Source organism: Martes martes, assembly GCF_963455335.1.
Source record: "Martes martes genome assembly, chromosome: 3".
NCBI classification, from domain to species: domain Eukaryota; kingdom Metazoa; phylum Chordata; class Mammalia; order Carnivora; family Mustelidae; genus Martes; species Martes martes.
Window position 1 is genome coordinate 107,110,722 of NC_137890.1, and position 19,474 is coordinate 107,130,195.

The window sequence follows — 19,474 nt, forward strand, 5'->3', positions numbered from 1 at the left end:
GTGCCCTCCCCCTTTCTACTAGAATGGTGTCCGAAGAAGCCTCGTGCAGAATCAGGACTTTTAACATCATCTAGGAATAATGAAGCTAATCCACAGTGCTGACAGAAAAGACCAGCTGGGAAACTATAACTCCCATCATCCCTATCCAGAAGTAAAGAGGACAAACAATCATGATTCGGTGTCAATAGAGTCTGAGTGGGGAAACTTGGCTTCTACCTCCACTTGGCAGTAAAAAAGCAAGACCTCACCTCTCTCTCCCATAATGATACCAGTGAAAGTCAGTTAAAACAGAAGGCTTAAATTAGATGCAAAATTTCATACAATAAAACAACAATATCCAGGTTCAATGAAGAATCACTCATCATACCAAAAACCAGGAAGATCTTAAGAGATCTAGTCTGGGTAACAGTGTATTAATTTCTCTCTATTTTTTCCATTAATATATAATAAATATTCCCATGGAATTAATACACATTTTATGTCATCATTTTAATGTATTCATAGAATTCTATTGTTTTATTCTTTTTTATCACATTTTTGTTTAGTCACTTACTATTCTTAAAGATTAGAAAGTTAATAGAAATTTAGTAAATTCAGATTATAATTTGAATATTCATGTCCAAGTACACTTAAATATATAAAAAGTCAATACTGATACAATAATCTGGATATTATATTGTATTTCTTGAATTCAGAGAAGTGTGAAAGGCAATTAAACACCTGAGTTTCCAGTAGCCCTTTAGGATTCACTAGTCAATGGGCTTATTTGTAACATATTGAACTGCAATACCTGTAACATAAGTTCTGTATAGTCCATTGGCTAATCTGTTAGAATTAAAGTTCACAGAATGCTTCTGGTAACTAACAGTCATTCTGTTTTTGGTCTATGGTCCATATAGCTATTCATAGGTGTAGAATCCCATGTAGTTGAGGCATTCTAGATAAAACAGAAAAGATAATTTCCTGCCAAGAAACCTTTTTTCACATCTCACTTTAAAACAATTTCTCATCTTAATGGCTCTAAATGGAAGCAGTTCCATCTCTTCTGGGAGTTTTGGAAAGTACTGGTTGTGATTTTTCTTGACTGTGGCATGGGAATTGGGTAGAGAGGTGGGAAGCATTGACTAGGAAATTCAGTAGTTAGGGACCAGGAATCTGGTTGTACCATGTCATAGAAGGCAATGCTGTACAATGAAGTAAGACTCAGCCAAGTTTCACATGTCTTACAAGATTTTTTACAAAGGTGAAAATCTATTCATAATTATGAAAATCTAGACTTTAACTCCATTTTACATATATAAAAAGTATTTTTAACAGATCCTTTTCCTATATGCTTATTTTTTTTCAGGGAATGGAATTTCTACATAAATTGAAGGATAACTTAACTTCATTGTGTTTAGATAATTATCATGAATTTATTATTAATTTTAAAGAACATTTGGTCACTTCTTTACATATTTCTCCCTTAGTCTGTACATTTACATATTGAGCTATATCCTCTTTTACATAAATTACTTTATATATGTTCTTTATATTAAAATTCTGGAATTAAATTGAGCTTAGAAAATTTATAAAGATAGATAAAATGCAAAAAATTTCATTTTAGAATAGGAATGGGAAGGTTACAGAACATTTTTTACAATTAAAAATGTGTCTCCTAATAGATAGTTGGAAACTTTACCAGTTAGCATTAGATACCACATTCAGAAACATTAGAAATTAATGTTGCTTTTTTGAGCCTTGGTTTCCAAGGCTATAGATTGTCCCAGTTAGTGGTGGCAAAATTTTCAATTCACTAAAACTTATGGTGATGTTCATTCTGATGTTGTCTTTAAATCAAAAATGAAAATTTTAAAATCTAAATAGATTTTACATCTTTTAAAAATTGAAATCACAATGTCTTTTTTTTTTTTTGATGATAGGATATGGTTTGGTTGGCTAAGTAATTCAAACTTATGTTGCCAGAAAATTCACTTTTCTGGGCACTAAAACCTATTTTATAAGTTTCAGAGTCTACTCCTCTACATATTTTATACTACCATTAAAATGATGTTTCAAAAAGAATAGATATCATAGACATAAGTACAGATTTGGAAGAAAGAAAGAATAAAAAGGAAGGAAGGAAGAAAAGAGGGAAGGAAGGAAGGAAGAAAGAAAGAAAAAGGAAGGAAGAAAGAAAGAAAGAAAAAAAGAAAGAAAAAAGATGTCTTGATAGATGATAGATGTCTTTATTCATTTATGGAATGAAATAGCTGATTCTATAAGTAGAAAAGAAATATATGGTACTATAAAAAGTAAAGTATCTAATATCCTTATGATCGATATTACTCATAACTGACTAGTGTTTTTTAAAACTTTGTTTTCCTATTTTTTATTCAAGAGAGTTCATATCATCAGAATGTGTTTGTAAGGAAGAAGATTATCCCATATCTTTCTCATTCTAAAGATAAATCTTAGGACTTTGTATTTTTTCCAGGAAATATGCTCTGGAAAAAAAAATAAAACAAAACAAAAACAAAAACAAACAACAATGACAAAAAAAAAAAACAACTTTGCACAAAGTTTCTAAAAGAGTGTCAAAAATAAGAAACATCAGCAATTGCAATTTCTAGGAACATGAACAACATCACTTTTGGAAAGGTTTGTGCCACTCAGGTAGCTGATGCCTTCCAAGAAATGATTAACACTTACAGTGTAACTGCAGGGAGAAAGGCTATAATCACCCTGTCTTAGCCCCTGTCAATATTAGTTATTGTTTCAACTCTAGGAACAACGAAGATGACAGATACAGAATAGAAATAAAAATGAACAGAATGAAATCACTGTGTTTTTTTTTCTTTTTCTTTCCTTTTTTGGGGGGCCGGGGGGTTCTAATAACTCATCAGTCTGGAAGATTAAATTGTATATTGTTAAGCAGAGAACGCTATCTCAATAAATATGTAGGTAGAACCACCACACAAGTTAAAGTGGTATTTAAAATTAGAAAAACCAAAAAAATTACTGCATTTTTATCAGTACAAGTCATATTTAAACCATGTGTGGTTCTATTTTATTATGACCTCACCATAAGATAAAATCAAATATTAAAACCTGAGTTTGATAGAAAAAAATTAAACCTATGAATGGTTTTTTAAGCTAAATATTAGTAGATAACTAAAGTAGAAAAGGTAAAACGTATTTTAAAACATATCTCCTTTTTCTGATACCTTTTTTGATTTTTGAAAGGATTTCTTTTCCTGATGTATTGATTAATAATGGATTGCATAATTTTCCCTTAATAAAATAAGTGATTTGTAAGTAGTATACTAGTATTTTTTGAATTTCTACAACATCATCTTTTTAAAAAAGTTATCTTATCACAACACTACTCTATGCTATGTTTCTCATTTAATATTTATAATGTGCATGAGCAGATTAAAAGTTTTAAGGTATAATATGCTAAATAAACCTATTAGACATAGTTTAAACCATATTTTCAAAAATGTGCATGGTCACAGTTTAATTCCTACAGATATTCAAGAGAAGACAAATTCCTCAAACACCCTTTGGGAGAACCATGGCATTGTACTGAATTTGTGGCCTTACAATATCCAGATTTATAAGAATCTCTCCAAGCTTTATCAAATAACTACATATAGGTTGCTTCCTTCTCATTAAAGAAGATGCACTCTCGAATAATTCAAACTGTAACATCAAACTTCTTTCCAATCAGTGAGTTCCCCTGGGAATATTTGATATCTCACTTTCTCTCTCCCTTCTCTTTCTCTCTACTGAATTTCTTCTCTACTGTCATCTGTTTCTCCCAAACTTAAAATAAATAATAATAATTAATAATAATAACCACACACAACCATATAACAGAAATGATCTTTTCTGAAATTATTTCTCTGGCCACTCGTTAATTTTGCTTTGTCTCAGCCCTTTTTGACTTTATAAGTTGAACAATATTTTTTCTCTTCTTATATTCCATGGTCAGCACCTAAATTTTTTGTATAATCTTTAACGCTTCATAACTTTACTTTCTACTTCCTAAATACCATTTTTTAAAGATTTTATTTATTTGACAGACATCACAAGTAGGCAGAGAGGCAGGCAGAGAGAGAGAGGGAGAAGCAGGCTCCCTGCTGAACAGAGAGCCCAATGCAGGGCTCAAACCCAGAACCCTGAGATCATGACCTGAGCCAAAGGCAGAGACTTAACCCACTGAGCTACCCAGGTGCCTCAATATCATTATTTTTAATCCTATGATTTTCCCCTGTGACACATTTCTGCAGTGCCTTTGCCAAAATATAAAAAATAAAATTCGTTATGTTGGTTTGTTGACTTGTTTGAAAAAACAGTATATACAAATTCTAAGGAAATATATCAATCACATTAATATGGTTGCCCAAGGGGAACACAATAGGAGTGAGCAATGAAGGTAATAGGAAACACACACATACACACACACACACACGGTCCTGACACAGACTAACCAACAGAAGATTAGAATGAACTCAACTAACTACACAGGAATTTTTCAGATAAGAAGCATTTAGCTTCTGTGGGGATCTAAGAAGAAATCTCTTCTAAAATGTATTCTTTGATTTCTAGGACTTCATCTCAGCTGACAGGAACATTTCAAATTTAGTATTGATTCTAGTCATACTTTTTACATATGTTAGTTAAAAAGATATAAGTGGGAAAATAAAAAATCCTAAGTGGATAGGATATCAGAAAAATTGTTCTGCTCTTTCAACAGTTATCAGGTAACAGAAGCATTTTTAGAGTTAGCATGATGCTATATACTCCTAGAATTTTTTTTACAGAATAAATATCATTTCTTTTCTTTCAAGGGAAATATTTTGTTATTAAATCTTTAAACTTAAGCTGGGTTGCATCTTTCCAAAAGATAATAGATGACTTAGCTCTCACTTAAACTCTCAGTCTCATAGTTTTATGGGTATCTTAGTAATAAATTATAAAAACAAGTAATTAATCATTAATCATTAATCATGAAAAGAGGCTCAAAACTATAGTAGGCATCCAGAAATTTAAGTCAACTTAAAAAATGGCATTCAAGATATTCTGTGTACAAAATGATGATTAAAACATAAGACACAGTGGTTAATATATAGAAATGAGTGGTAATTCCATGGCACTAACCATGAACACTATGGCATAGCAACCACAGAATTCTGAAAACTGGCAAAAGAATAAAATAACTTTGGATATATACACATACCTTTATCCAATGAACATGATAAAGTAAGAGAACATGAAGGTTGAAAGTAAAAAAAATTGAGTCTTATGTATTATTGGAAGATGGATTATATCTACCCATGAAAAAAAATTCAGTGCTTTCTTTACATTTCAAATTATAATGGTCAGGTCACTACAGAGGGCCATCTAACCAAGCAATTTTCTTAGACTATACTGTTATTAAAATAAATAAAAGCATAAAGAACTCCCCTTTTTTGGTAAAAGTTCACTCAATTCCTAAATCCTTGTGCACCTATAGAAAGGTCAGATCCTGTTTCCTTACTTGCATGGAGACTTGCCTCATGTCTTGTATACAGTAAAAGTTTTGTACAAAGTAAATTAACTCAATCAAAGTGGTAATGACTGTCTTGAAAACAACAATTCTCACTAAGTATTTGAAGCACTGTCAGAGAGAGAGAAAAAAAGCTGGTGTGTTCAAGTTTATATCAGAAGCCTAAATTGAGACCTCAAAACCAAATTCATAAATAAATTTTGCCTCAAAAAAGAAAAAAAATGCTTAAAACTAAAATAAGTTGTTTCATCAAGTATATCCAGTGAAATTAAAAAAAAAAATGACAAATGACAATGTTCAAGGTGTGCTTAAACAATCATCTGGCAGCAGTGTTGAGATGGGGAGTGTTCATGTATAAATTATTTGCTATTAAAACAAATAATAGCTAAAATCAACATAAATAATGTTCTCTAATTTTGTGAAAATAAAAGTCACTGTGAATTCAAAGATGTAGAAAAGATGACCCCTGTTCTCAAATCTAGTTAAGCTGATAAAATACAGGTTCATTCAAAGATGGCTAATAACACTAAAATAAATTTTTGGCATTTCAATTATAATTCTTAATATTTTGAATTCATATCTTACATTCGGAACAGAATTACAATTATTAAATTTATCTCCAATCTTTTCTTATTCTATAGACCTTAAATTCACTCATAGAGGCCTCTTTCATAAATGAGGCTTCTAGGAACAGTTTCATGAGTTAAATGCTATTATCTGGATTTGCATTGGAGCTTACCAGTCTCTTACACAAACTTTCAAAAGAGAGAAAAAAAACCCTCCCACTCACAGAGGTCAGCCTTCTTCCACTTATCATATTAAAAGAGAACATTGTTCAGTTTATCTTCAAGTATGGAATCTGTGACACAGACCTAAAAAACCATTATCTTGAAAGATAATCACTCTGTCATTAAGGAGAGATTATGGGAGAGTAATATTATTTGGAGTTTTATGGTTTTGGGAAGGAATTAGAAGAAGAGATAATTTTGTAAATAAGTGGTTTAGCATTTTTGCTTCGGCCTGAAGTTTTGAGGTTCTTCTTTTTTGAGGTTCTTTATTATAGTAATTTTTATGAAACTAAGATAAATGTGATAATGAAATATTCTGAGTCATCTAAATCCTGGTTCCACCTAATTTGCCTTAAAATAGAAAGAGAGATGGGCATATCAGCATACTCCATACCTGCAAAGTGGCTCCCACTCCACCACATTTAGTGAGAAGCCTCATCCAGCAGATAGACTGGCCAGGACCAGCACCCCTTCGAAGAAGCTCTCATCCTGCTGGTGGCCTCAGCCTGGACTGGTGCTACCCTCAAGTGGCTCCCACCCTAGGGCATGGGGTTCAGGAGACAACCCCACTCACAAGTGTGCCCACAGGAGTCTCAGTCCAGCCACTATAGAAGGGTACACAGGGGGCACAACTGGAACACCTGTTTCTGGTGACGAAGAGGGACTATTCTTTTGGACCCTACAGGATACCTTCTGCATAAGACCACTACTTTCATGACTAGGAGATATACAGCCACCCTAACAGAGAGTTAGGCAAAATGAGGAGAGGGAGGAACATATTCCAAATTAAAGAAAAAGAAGAAACCTCAGAGGAAAAAAACAAAACAGAACAAAACAAAAAAGCTAAACAAAATGGAATAAGCAACTTTCTGATAAAGAGTTCAAAGCAATGTTCATAAAGACACTCACAGAACACTAAAGAATAGATGAAGACAATGAGAACTTTAACAGAGAGATAGATAATACGCTTTTAGATATAAGAGCTGAAGAATATAAAAACTGAAATTTTTCAAATACGCTAGAAGAAATCAGTAGCGAATTAGATGATGCAGAAGAACAGATCAGCAATCTGGAAAACAGGGTGGTGAAATCACCCAGGTTGAACCGCCAAAATTAAAAAAATAAATAAACAAAACATGAAGGGATCTCTATAACAACATTAAGTGCTTATCGGGGTTTTAGAAGAAGAAAAGAAAAAGAAAGGTGCAGAAAACTTATTTGAAGGATTAATAGCTAAAACTTACCTAATGTGGGGAAGGAAACATACTTCTAGGTTCAGGAATCGAAGAGAGTTCCCAACAAAATGAACCCAAAAAGGTCTACACCAAGACACATTATAATTAAAATGTCAAAATTTTAAAATGAAGAATCTCCAAAGCAGGAAGACAAAAGCAGCTAGTTATACGCAAGAGAACCCTCATAAGACTACTAGCTGACTTTTCAGCAGAAAATTTGTAGACCAGAAGAGAGTGGTCCAATATATTTAAAGTATGGCGAAAAAAAAAAAAAATTACAACCAAAAAGACTCTACCTGGCAAGATTTTAAGTCGGAACTGAAAGAGAGATAAAGAGTTTCTCAGACAAAGTTAAAGGAGTTTATCACAACTAAACTGGCCTTATAAAAAATTTCAAAGGGATTTCTTCAAACAGAAAAGAAATGGCCATAACTAGAAGTAAGAAAATTATAAAAGAAAAAAAAAAAACCCTCTTAGTAAAAGCAAACATGCAATGAAAGTGTAGATCAACCACTTACAAAGCTAGTATGAAGGATAAATGACAAAAGGAATAAAATCAACTGTATCAACAACAATTAAAGAATTCACAAAATTTAAAAATGTAAAGTGTGACCTCAAAAATATAAAACATGGTTGGGTAGTAAAACTTTAGTGACTTTAGAACATGTCTGAACTTAAGTGACCATCAACTTGAAGTAGACTGATTATATAAATATATATTTAAATATATATTTTATAAATATATAAATAACATTTATAAACATTTATAAATAAATATATATTTAATTTAAAATTTATAAATATATATCTCATATATGAATATTTCAATATATGTTAATTCCATTGTAATCACAAAGGAAGAAACTATATAATTACATGAAACATAAAGAGAAAATAATCCAAACATGACACTAAAGAAAGTTGTCAATCACAATGGAAGAGAGCAACAGAAGAAGAGAAGAGCAGAAGCAAACTTCAGAAAACATCTTAAAAACAGTTAACAATTGGCAATACACATGCCTATCAGTAATTACTTTAAATGTTAAATATACTAAATGATTCAATCAAAAGACATAGGATGGGCGGCGATGGTGGTATAACGGTGAGCAAAGCTGCCTTCCAAAAGACAAAGCTGAATGAATTAAAAAAATCAAGTTCCACGTCTATGTTGTCTACAAGACGGTCACTTCAGACCTATAGGCATACAGATAGGAAGTAAAGGGATGGGAGGAGATAGTCCATGCAAATGGAAGAAAAAAGAAATCTGCAGCAGTAATATTTGAATCAAAATAAAACAATAGACTTTTTAAAAAAGATTTTATTTATTTATTTAACAGAGAGAGGGAACGCAAGCAGGGGGAGTGGGAGAGGGAAAAGTAGGCTTCCCACTGAGTAGGGAGTCTGATGATGGGCTTGATCCCAGGACCCCTGGGATCATGACCTGAGCCAAAGGCAGATGTTTAATGACTGAGCCACCCAGGTGCCCCCAAAACAATAGACTTTAAAACAGACTGCAACAAGTGACAAAGAGGGCATGACATAATGATAAAGGAATCAATCCAACAAGAGAATATACCAGTTTTAAATATCTATGCACCCAACATTAGAGTACCTAAATATATAGAGCAAATATTACTAGACATAAAGGGAGAAACAGATAGTAATATAACCATAGTAAGAGACTATAACACCCCAGATACATCAATGAATAGCCCATCCAGATATAAAATCAATACGGAAATACTGGCTTTAAACTACACATTAGACTAAATGGACTTAATAGATACATACAGAACATGCCAGCCAAAAAACTGCTGATTACTTTGTTTTCAAGTGCACATGGAACACTCTAGGATAGGTCACATGTTAGACCACAAAACAAGTCTCAGTAAGTTTAAGAAGTGGTTTTCCCTATCATAACAGTATAAAACTAGAAATTAGTTATGAGAGGAAAACTAGAAATTCACAAAAATGTAGATATTAAACAACATGTTACTAAACAAGTGAGTCAATGAAGAAATCAAAAAGGAAATAAAAAGAATACATGGGGAAAATAAAATTGGACACAAAATACTCTAAAATCTATGGAACCCAGAAAAACAAGTTCTAAGAGGGAAGTTTATAATGATACAACCCTACCTCAAGCAATAAGAAAAACCTCAAAAAACAATCTAACCTTACACCTCATAGAAAGAAAAGAAAGAACAAACATAGTTTAAGGTTAGTAAAAGAAGGAAATAATAAAGATAAGAGCAGGAATAAATGAACTATAAAGACAAAAAAGATCAATAAAACTAAAATAAGGTTCTTCAAAAGGGTAAATAAAATTGATAAACTTCAGCCAATTTCATCAAGAAAAAGAACAAGAGAGGACCCAAATACATAAAATCTGAAATCAAAGAGTAGAAGTTACAACTGACAACATAGAAATACAAAGGATTGGGGGGTGCCTGGGTGGGTCAGTTGGTTAATTGTCTGTCTTCAGCTCAGGTCATGATCCCAGGGTTCTGGGATGGGGCCTGATATTGGGTGCACTACTCAAGGAAACCTGCTTCTCCCTCTCCCTCTGCCTGCTGCTCTGCCTACTTGTGCTCTCCCTCTTTCTCTCTGTCAAATAAATACATAAAATCTTCAAAAAAAAAAAAAAGAAAGAAACACAAAGGATTACAAGAGACTGCTAGGAACAACTATATGCCAACAAACTGAATTACCTAGAAGAAAAGGATAAATTCCTAGAAATGTACACTTTTCCAAGACTGAATCAGAAAAAAAAGAAAGAAAATGTGAATAGAATGATTCCTAGCAATGAAATTGAAATAGTAATCAAAAACCTCCCAAAAAACAATTTTACTAAACATATGAAGAACAAATAATACCTATTCTTCTCAAACTATTCCAAAAAGTTAAAGAGAAAAGGATGCTTCCAAATTTATTCTATAAGGCCAGCATTACCCTAATACCAAAACCAGACAAAGGCATTGAAAAAAAAATTACAGACCAATATTCTTCCTTCATAAACATACATGCACAAATTCTTTTTTTTTAATTAATTAATTTATTTATTTGTCAGAGAGAGAGCGAGAGCGAGCACAGGCAGACAGAGTGAGAGGCAGGCTCCCTGCCCAGCAAAGAGCCCGATGTGGGACTCGATCCCAGGACGCTGGGATCATGACCTGAGCCGAAGGCAGCTGCTTAACCAACTGAGCCACCCAGGCGTCCCACATGCACAAATTCTTAATGAAATATTCAATTCAATTAAAAATGAGCAAGAGGACCTGAATAGAGATTTTTCTGAAGAACATACAGACGGCCAACACATACATGAAAAGATGCCCAACATCACTAATTATCAGGGAAATGCAAATAAAAACCATAATGACATATCGGCTTATCCCTGCCAGAATGGCTAGTATCAAAAAAACCAAGAAATAACAAATGTTGGCAAGGATATGGAGAAATGGGAATGGTCATCTGCTGATGGTAAGAATATAAATTGGTGCAGCCACTGTGGAAAACAGTATGGAAGTTCCTTAGAAAACTAAAAATAGAAGTGCCATATAATTCAGTAGTTCCACTTCTGGGTATTTATCCAAAGAAAACAAAAACCTCATTTACACGTGGAACCAAAAATACAAAATAAACTGACAAAACAAAAACAGACTCATAGATACAGAAGCAAACTGCTAGTTGCCAGAGGTAAAGGAGTTGGGGGGTTGGGCAAAATAGATGAAGGGGATTAAGAGGTACAAACCTCCAGTTATAAAATAAGTCACATGGATTAAAAGCACAGCATTGGGAATACAGTCAATAATGTAATAATTTTATATGGTGACAGATGGTACCTGGACTAAATGTCTGATCACTTTGTAATGTCTATAAATGTTGAATCATGATGTTGTACACCTAAAATTCATGTAATATTTTATGTCAACTACACTTCAATTAAAAAAAAAACAGAGAGAAGACACAAATGAAAACTGTTTTATGTCAATATTTGATTGCATTTATAATCAAAAGTTAACACATTTCTCTATCCTGTGTCTTTAGGTAACAGAAAAATCTCTGCAGTATTCAATGTGCATTTTATTAAATAAAAAATTGCTATTGGTTAAAATGGAACTCTGCAGAATTTATTTTTCTCAAAGACAGAATGAAGCAGAAGCTACTAGAGATTATATAACTTTGAAATCTTCATTGTATTATTTATATTGTCCTATGGTTTCTATAATTCAACTATCCACAGGCATATTTATTAAAAGCCAGATGAATGGGACACAGATTTGCTCCTTTGCAATGAAGATAAAGATAAGGAAATCTAGATGGATGTAAAAATGTAATAAATTTTGAAATATTTTCCAAGTTTTTGGGCCAAGTCAGATTTTTTTTTTAAATAATAAAAGTAGAGGAAGAGTAACATGTAATTCTAAGTTTGAGACAAAATTGGTTAGTGTCGTGTGGGGGGATAAAATCATAAACTTTAAAGTAATGTTCTCCTCAACATTTGCCTCTCTACAGGACAGAAATATTTTCCCCCCAATTTTATTGAAATATAATTGACATATAACATGTATAAACTTAAAGTGTACAACATGATGATTTGATATTTTATATACTGCAAAATGATTACCACAATAAGGTTTGTTAATACATCCATAACCTCACATACTTAGAATTTGTGTGTGTGTGTGGTGGTGGTGGTGGTGAGAATATTTAAAATCTACTCTTTCAGAAATTTCAAATATACAATACAGTACTCTTCACTATAGCCAGCCAGAAAGTATCCTTGTTTAGACAAGGATGCATAATGGAGAGTTGAAATCTTAACTAGGCATATATTTTTCTAAGTGTCAAAAGAAATCTTTTAAGTTATGTTAGAGATCTGATGACTGAACCACTTAGAGTAGCTATAATTGCCAAACATAAAAGTATACTGTAGGGGTAAAAGCAAAGCAGGTATACAAAATAAATAAATAAATAAATAAACTGAGGTGGATAAAACATTGCTATAAGGCACTATAGAAGCATTTTCTGTATTAGTCCCTAGTAGAAAGTAGTACCACATCCAGGACAATGATTTTCCTGACTAACATTTTAAAAACATTATCCAATACCTTCATTTGGAATCTCTTTGCTATATTCTTGGGCACATACTTTTGTACTATATTGTCATAATAACCTTGAAAGTTAGGTAGAGAATTTGCATAATATAATAGAAAACTAAAATTTATGAAGATTGAATGATTGGCCTTTATTTTTATTTTACTATTTTTTTTACTGATGATGGTTAATTTTCATCTAATAACTATCATTTTATTTCATTAAAAAGCATTCAATTTATTTAAGCTAAGGAAAAAAAAATGCCCATTTCTCCCACTCCCACCACCTCTTTTAACTACCAGTGTGTTCTCTAGATCTATGAGCTGTTCGTTTACTTGTTTGTTTTTTATGATTCTACATCTAAAGGAGGTCATAAGATATTTGTCTTTTTCTAACTTATTTCACTTAGAATGCCTCAAGGTCTACCCACATTGTCACAAATGGCAAAATATAATTCTTTTTTATGGTTGACTAATATCCCATTATATAAATACACTATATTTTCTTTATTCATTTGGCTATTGGTGGACACATGGATTGCTTCCACATTTCACTTATCATATATAATGCTGCAATCATCAGAGGACTGGAAATATCTTTTCAAATGTTTATTTTTGTTTTCTTGGTTTACTTAGAAGTGGAGTGGCTGGATTATATGGTATTTCTGTTTTTAATGTTTTGAGAAATTCCATACTGTTTTCCATAGTAGTGAAAATTTTTTGAGAAACTCCCATACTGTTTTCCATAGTGGTGAAAATTTATATTTTCACCATCAGTCCACAGTGTTTTTTCTCCACAGTCCTTTTCTCTACATCCTTGCCAACACTCATTTCTTATCCTTTTGATGCTAGCCATTCTAAAAGGTAAAAGGTGATACCTCTTTTTAAAAAGATTTTATTTATTTATTTATTTATGTTGTTTTTTTTGTTGTTGGTGGTGGTGGGTTGTGTTTTTTTTGTTTTTGTTTTTGTTTTTGTTTTTTGCTGTTGAGTTGTGTGAGTTCTTTGTATATTTTATTACCTCATATGGCTTTTAATTAGAAAAGATAGACCAAGATTTTCATCACAGTTATTGCCTTTAACACAAACTAAACTCATCAGGTCTTAGCTCATTATTTCCACATTCCTTAAGCACTCAACTGTCCTGTAATAGTACTACTCAAGGTAGTCACTCCATAATAAGATGAGGTACCTGTGCTAAAATGTTAATCAATGTATTTCTTCCAGAATTCTCTATCTCTCTCTGTTTCTGTCACACACACATATGCATATCTATATCTATGTGTAAAGATACAGACATATACATATATGTATAAATACAATTAGTTGCCCAGGGATAATTATCTATTTCCATATCTATAATATATAAATATACAATGCATATTTATATACATATACACATAATATATAGGTGTATATTTATACATATAAATATATTTGTAGGCATATATTCAATTGAATTGAATAATATGCTTAATGATATAGACTAGGCATTAACAAATTAGGGACTGCAAGCTGATTGCCTGTTTCTGTAAATCAAATTTTACTGAAATACTGTCATACTCATTCATTTACATATTCCCTATGTCTGCTTTTAGCACTATAAGGTATTGCAGATGTGATAGAAACAATATGGCCCATAAAGTTTCAAAGACTTACTATGTGGCCCTTTAGGAAATGCAGCGGAGGAGTGAAGAGCCTCAGAATCACTTTGTCCTTCAGGCATGCACTGGGCTGGTGGTGCAAGGGCAAAGATTTCCCCAATTGTGTTACCACCCAGATCTTAACCTCCTGATCTCTGAGCTTTCCCAGTTGCTAAGGACCGATGTTCTCATAGGATAAGTGGTGCACACAGGACTTTTACTATTCTATAGGCCCTAAGTACCTGCTGTAAGGGTTCTACAGGGGCAGCATAAAGACTGTTGCATTAACATTTTATGTGGAGCCCAGAGAAAAGAGAGAATATGCATGACCCTGAAAAAATTCCCATTCTTCTCTCTTCAAAGCTTTTTAGGATGCTTTGAGAACCCAAACACAGACAGAGGCTTATTTTCTTCTTTTCCAATGTTCTTTGATCCCAGGATAGCAAATCAGTTTCATTTCACATTTTAAAAAATATAAATAACAATGAAACTTATGCAAATCACTCTAACAATTCCAGTTCAACTAATCATAAGGAAAAACTCAGTTACTGTTTCTCCAGAATAAAGTCTGTAAGAGTTAGACTGTCTGTATGGTACCGAATGCACTTGAACAAATTTTTCAAAATATTATCCTGTTTTCTTTTTCACTTTATATTCAATTGGATTGGTTCAAACACTTACATATTTTGAAATCCCTTTATATATATATTTTAGACAAGTACAAAGCATATTTTTTAAAAGTATGATTGCTTAAATCTATAATCAAGAAATTCTCAGTTAACTTACATGTCTCTGGGATCCATCATATTCACATCTTTCAATTTTTCCCAGGCTGCCATCTGAGAAATACAGCTTCTCCGCACGGTGGTCAATAGTGAGGCCATTTGGAGTGAGTATGTCTGTACTGACCACCACTTGAGCATTTTTCCCAGTCAGGGTAGATCTCATAATACTTGGATGCTGTTCATTCCAGTTGGTCCAAAACATTAAACTAATTAAAATGAAAATTATGGTAATAAATTAAAGTTTTCATTAACAACAGAAACAGTAGAAACATGGCTATGTCAAGCTTTAAAAAGAAAAAAGTACATTTATTTGTCTCATATTCGATGACCCTTAAGGAAGTCTAGGTAATAAGTGGAGATATGTACATTCTATATGCATGTATCTTTTTCTCAGTTCCTTAAATAAAACCTAGAAACAATTTCTGAAAAACAATTGTTTTGTACATTCTCTCAAATAACTTAATTGAGTCAATTTGATGTATAGTGATAATTTATTTTAATCATGGATGAAACAGTTATCTCTTTTCTTTAATTGGCAAATATCTAAATCTCCTTCTCTTTCCTGGTTTACTTTTTAAATTTTGCGTTCTCCTTTGCATATGTTTTAGAGAAATACAATTAATAAACTCCTATATTTCTTTCATTTCTTTTTTTCTCTCTTTGTCAGTTTGATATTTTTATAAATGACAATGTTGCTTTTGGAATTCCAGAGGTTACCCTCAACTCCCTTTTATTATTTATCAACAGATAATATAAGTATTATCTGTTACATACAGATTTTATAGAATGCTTTAAATCAGTGTTTGTTAACCTGTTCTTTGGGGAAGCCTTTACAAGTCACTGGAAAAATAGAGCCTGTAGAGTTCCAGTTTCTAATCCCCATTTTTACCAAAACAACTCTTCTTTCTCTTCTTTTATCTATAGGACTGTCCCTAAGAGTTTACTCGAAGACTGGTAGTTGCTGCTTAGAATGTAACAAGGGAAGGAAGGAAGGAAGGAGGGAGGAAAAAAGGAGGAAGGGAAGAATGGAGGAAGAGAGAGAGGCTGACAGGCAGGCTATTCTACATATTTGAAAAAAATGCTTAATATATGTTGACAAAGAAAGATTATTTGAAATAATATTTCATATTTACAGCAAGATTATATATTCCATTCCTATGTATAATCATTTAAAGTTCATATAAAATTATAATCAACATTTATAACTGAATGATATTCAAGTCACAACAAAAATCTTTCTATTTGCTAGTTTAAAATATAACCCCCACCAAGAAAAGCTGGGTCAACTATGCTCTTTGTTCAAATGTTTCATAGCCTTTTCATCTATCCAATGGAACATGAAAGTTTTCTAAGTGAGCAAGTGTCAAAAATATGTTGTCCTCTAAATGAGTAATTTTGCAAAAACAAATGGCATTCCAGTTTCTTAAATGACACAGTAGTTTTATCCATACACTCTGACTTTTCAAAGAAAAATAGTTAAAACATTTTAGAAGTTATCCATATAATATAAAGTATTAAGCACACTTACCTGTCATATTTTCCTAAATTATTGGTTTTAGAATAACAGAATTTCTGAAGGTATTGATATTCTTTTAACTTCACCTTTCATTTCACAAATAAGAAATTGGAGGTCAGAGAGCTTGAGTAATTAAAATTATAGTAACTGGGGGCACCTGGGTGGCTCAGGTGGGTTAAAGCCTCTGCCTTCAGCTCAGGTCATGATCTCAGGGTCCTGGGATCGAGCCTCGCGTCGGGCTCTCTGCTCAGCAGGGAGCCTGCTTCCCTTCCTCTCTCTGGGCATGCCTCTCTGCCTACTTATGATCTCTGTCTGTCAAGTAAATAAATAAAATCTTTAAAAAGAATAAAAATAAAATAAAATTATAGTAACTAAACCAAGTTTTGAACTCAAATGGTTTTTTACCTAGAATTTAAAATTTTATTTTAAAATTTCTGTTAACCAACTGACATGTGTTTTTAAAAGTGATTTGAATGTGTCATTGATATGCATAGTAAAAAAAATACTTTAAATTTTAGTTACATGTAATTTTTCAGTTAAAACATTTCAGTGTGCTTAATTCTAATTTACAGTTCACTATATGTAAGATGAAGTGTAATTTTATCTTAGTAATACATATTATAGGATAAAGCACTTATCAATTAAAACTAACCATATACAATATTATCAATTATCACCCTTAGGTTTATTTCAAAATTGTCGTAGAAATTCCTTTGATTAACTTCTGAACACTTATTATTGTCCTCAGATTCTCCTGGTGAACTTTCAAGGTCAATGCACTTGATTCAGCAACAAGCTGTAATGTGGTAGGTCTGTGGTATGAGAGGAACCAGCTCTGCCCAGGCATCTGAGGGCCTGTGTCCATCTGAGCTAGGTCACCAGAGCTGTGTGAGGAATCAACTTTCTCTCAACCTTGAGTCTTCGCTTATAAGATGGAGGTGTTTACTGAATTAAATATAATCTCATTTCTAGCTCTTAAGAGTATCTAGATTTAGTTAGTCATACACTGACTAATTTACACACACTCCTTAAGTGGTCAGGGTCAGTGTTTATCAATATATATATTTTTTTATTCTTCATTTTTTCTTTGCCACGTCTAAAAAGAGCTCTTCTATTTCTATGTGGTAAAAGCCAGATTTGTTTGATTGTTGTTTATTTGATTAATTTAAGAACAAAAGGACTTTCCAGTGGTTAACAAATATTCCTTTCATATTGTATGGAAGTGGAAGTTCATAAATATCTTTTTTTCCTGCCTAACCCAAGCTTCATTATTCTTTTTTTCATGCAATTGCTTCCTTATGGCATCCACACCAAACATGAATATCTTTCTAATTTTTTTTTTATTACTCTATAGCCTGAGCTACATACTCCATGCTCCATAGCCTGAGCATTTCTTCTTGTCACAAACTCTTTGTAAGTATTATTATAAATGCCTGCATGATATATTATCAAACATATGTGGACAATTTAGACTATTGTCAAGTCTTTTGAAAATATAGCTTCACACAAAGAGTTATTGTTTTCTCTGTATTTCAACTGGAGAGATTCCCAGTTGCTAAAATTACTTAATTAGATTACAGAAATGTCTCTTGGTTTTTGATACATGTTAACAGTTTTCTTCAGATTTATCATTTCAATCAGCTATGCATTAATGTATTCTTCTTATACCTTTTCCAGCATGGTATTGTTTCTATTTTCCCTTTCATCATTTAAATTTGCTTTTGTTGGAATTCTCACAGAGTTGATACCTTGCATTTCACAAGTCTGGATTCTAAGTATTCACATTTATAATGCTCATTTAAAAAAATAGTTTTATGAATCAGGAAAGGAGAACTTCAAAGAACACCTGTGCCTTAAAAGGTAATTCTTTTTAAATTAACATAACTTTGATAACCTTTGACTTCTAATGAAGAAATAATAATTAACTGTTTCTTACTTTTGGCATTCATCCAGGGCTAGCACATGTGGGTGGTCGTCCTCTGACATGGTAATGACTGCTTCCCTGTCAAATGCTCCTGGCCGCGTCTGGTCCACTGTGTGTCTGGTGATGGATGAGGTAGTGGAGCTGGTCCAGTACAGTGTATCCCAAGCTCTGTGATAGGCAAGTCCTTCAACAGAGCCCACATCTGATGGGAGAAAGAAAATAATAAATTTACATTTTTATCTACAAAAGACAGTTTCTGGACAGAAAAAACATTTAAGATACATTCATATATCTACATGTTATTTTAGCAATAATTTCTTCACAAATTCTCCAGAATAAAAACATAATAATTTTGATGCCTACAGTTGATAGATGATTATACACAGCAAAACTGAGTTATGAACTGGTATATTTGTCACAAGAGCAATTTTTGCAAAATCATGTCATTAAAGTCTGGATCTTCCCACCACCCCCTCAAGAAAAAAGCCCTCAATTAAAGAATTGATTTTTATTTAAGAAAATGGTGTCTCTTTTGTTCATATCTTAATCATTAATTTTCAAAAAGTATCTACTGTGCAACAATTTACAGATGCTTTTGAAAATCATACGTTGAGGTTCCCACTGAGGTATAATCATAATGAATTTTATCCTGATACTATATCTGAAGATGTCAAGGAAATATAAACACATCAAAAACTACAACAGTATTGAAAAGCCAAATCCAACACCACACTTCCATTAAACAATGGTAGAGAATGTTTTAATAAGTTACTGTAGTAAGTTCTTTGATTCTATTCAACTAATGTGATATAAAAGTAAAAGAAAATGAAATTAATTACCAGCTAACATATACTTTAAGTGTTGTCAGAAAAGATAAATGGTAGTACACAGACTCCAGTACATAAAAGTGACAATGTGAAAAAGTAATTATTTCTTAAATTGTGTTCCCAATTA

General features: G+C 32.4%; 1 protein-coding gene across 1 annotated transcript in view; it reads right to left on the reverse strand.

Moving 5' to 3' along the window:
- Positions 1–19,474, reverse strand: part of LRP1B (LDL receptor related protein 1B) — a gene marked incomplete at both ends in the record, with an annotated part of 1,929,835 nt that overhangs the window by 328,420 nt on the left and 1,581,941 nt on the right. Inside the window, 2 exons of the mRNA XM_080798957.1 lie at positions 15,082–15,286; positions 18,533–18,722. Coding sequence (XP_080655083.1) covers positions 15,082–15,286; positions 18,533–18,722 — 395 coding nt within the window. The remainder of the gene's footprint in view (positions 1–15,081; positions 15,287–18,532; positions 18,723–19,474) is intronic.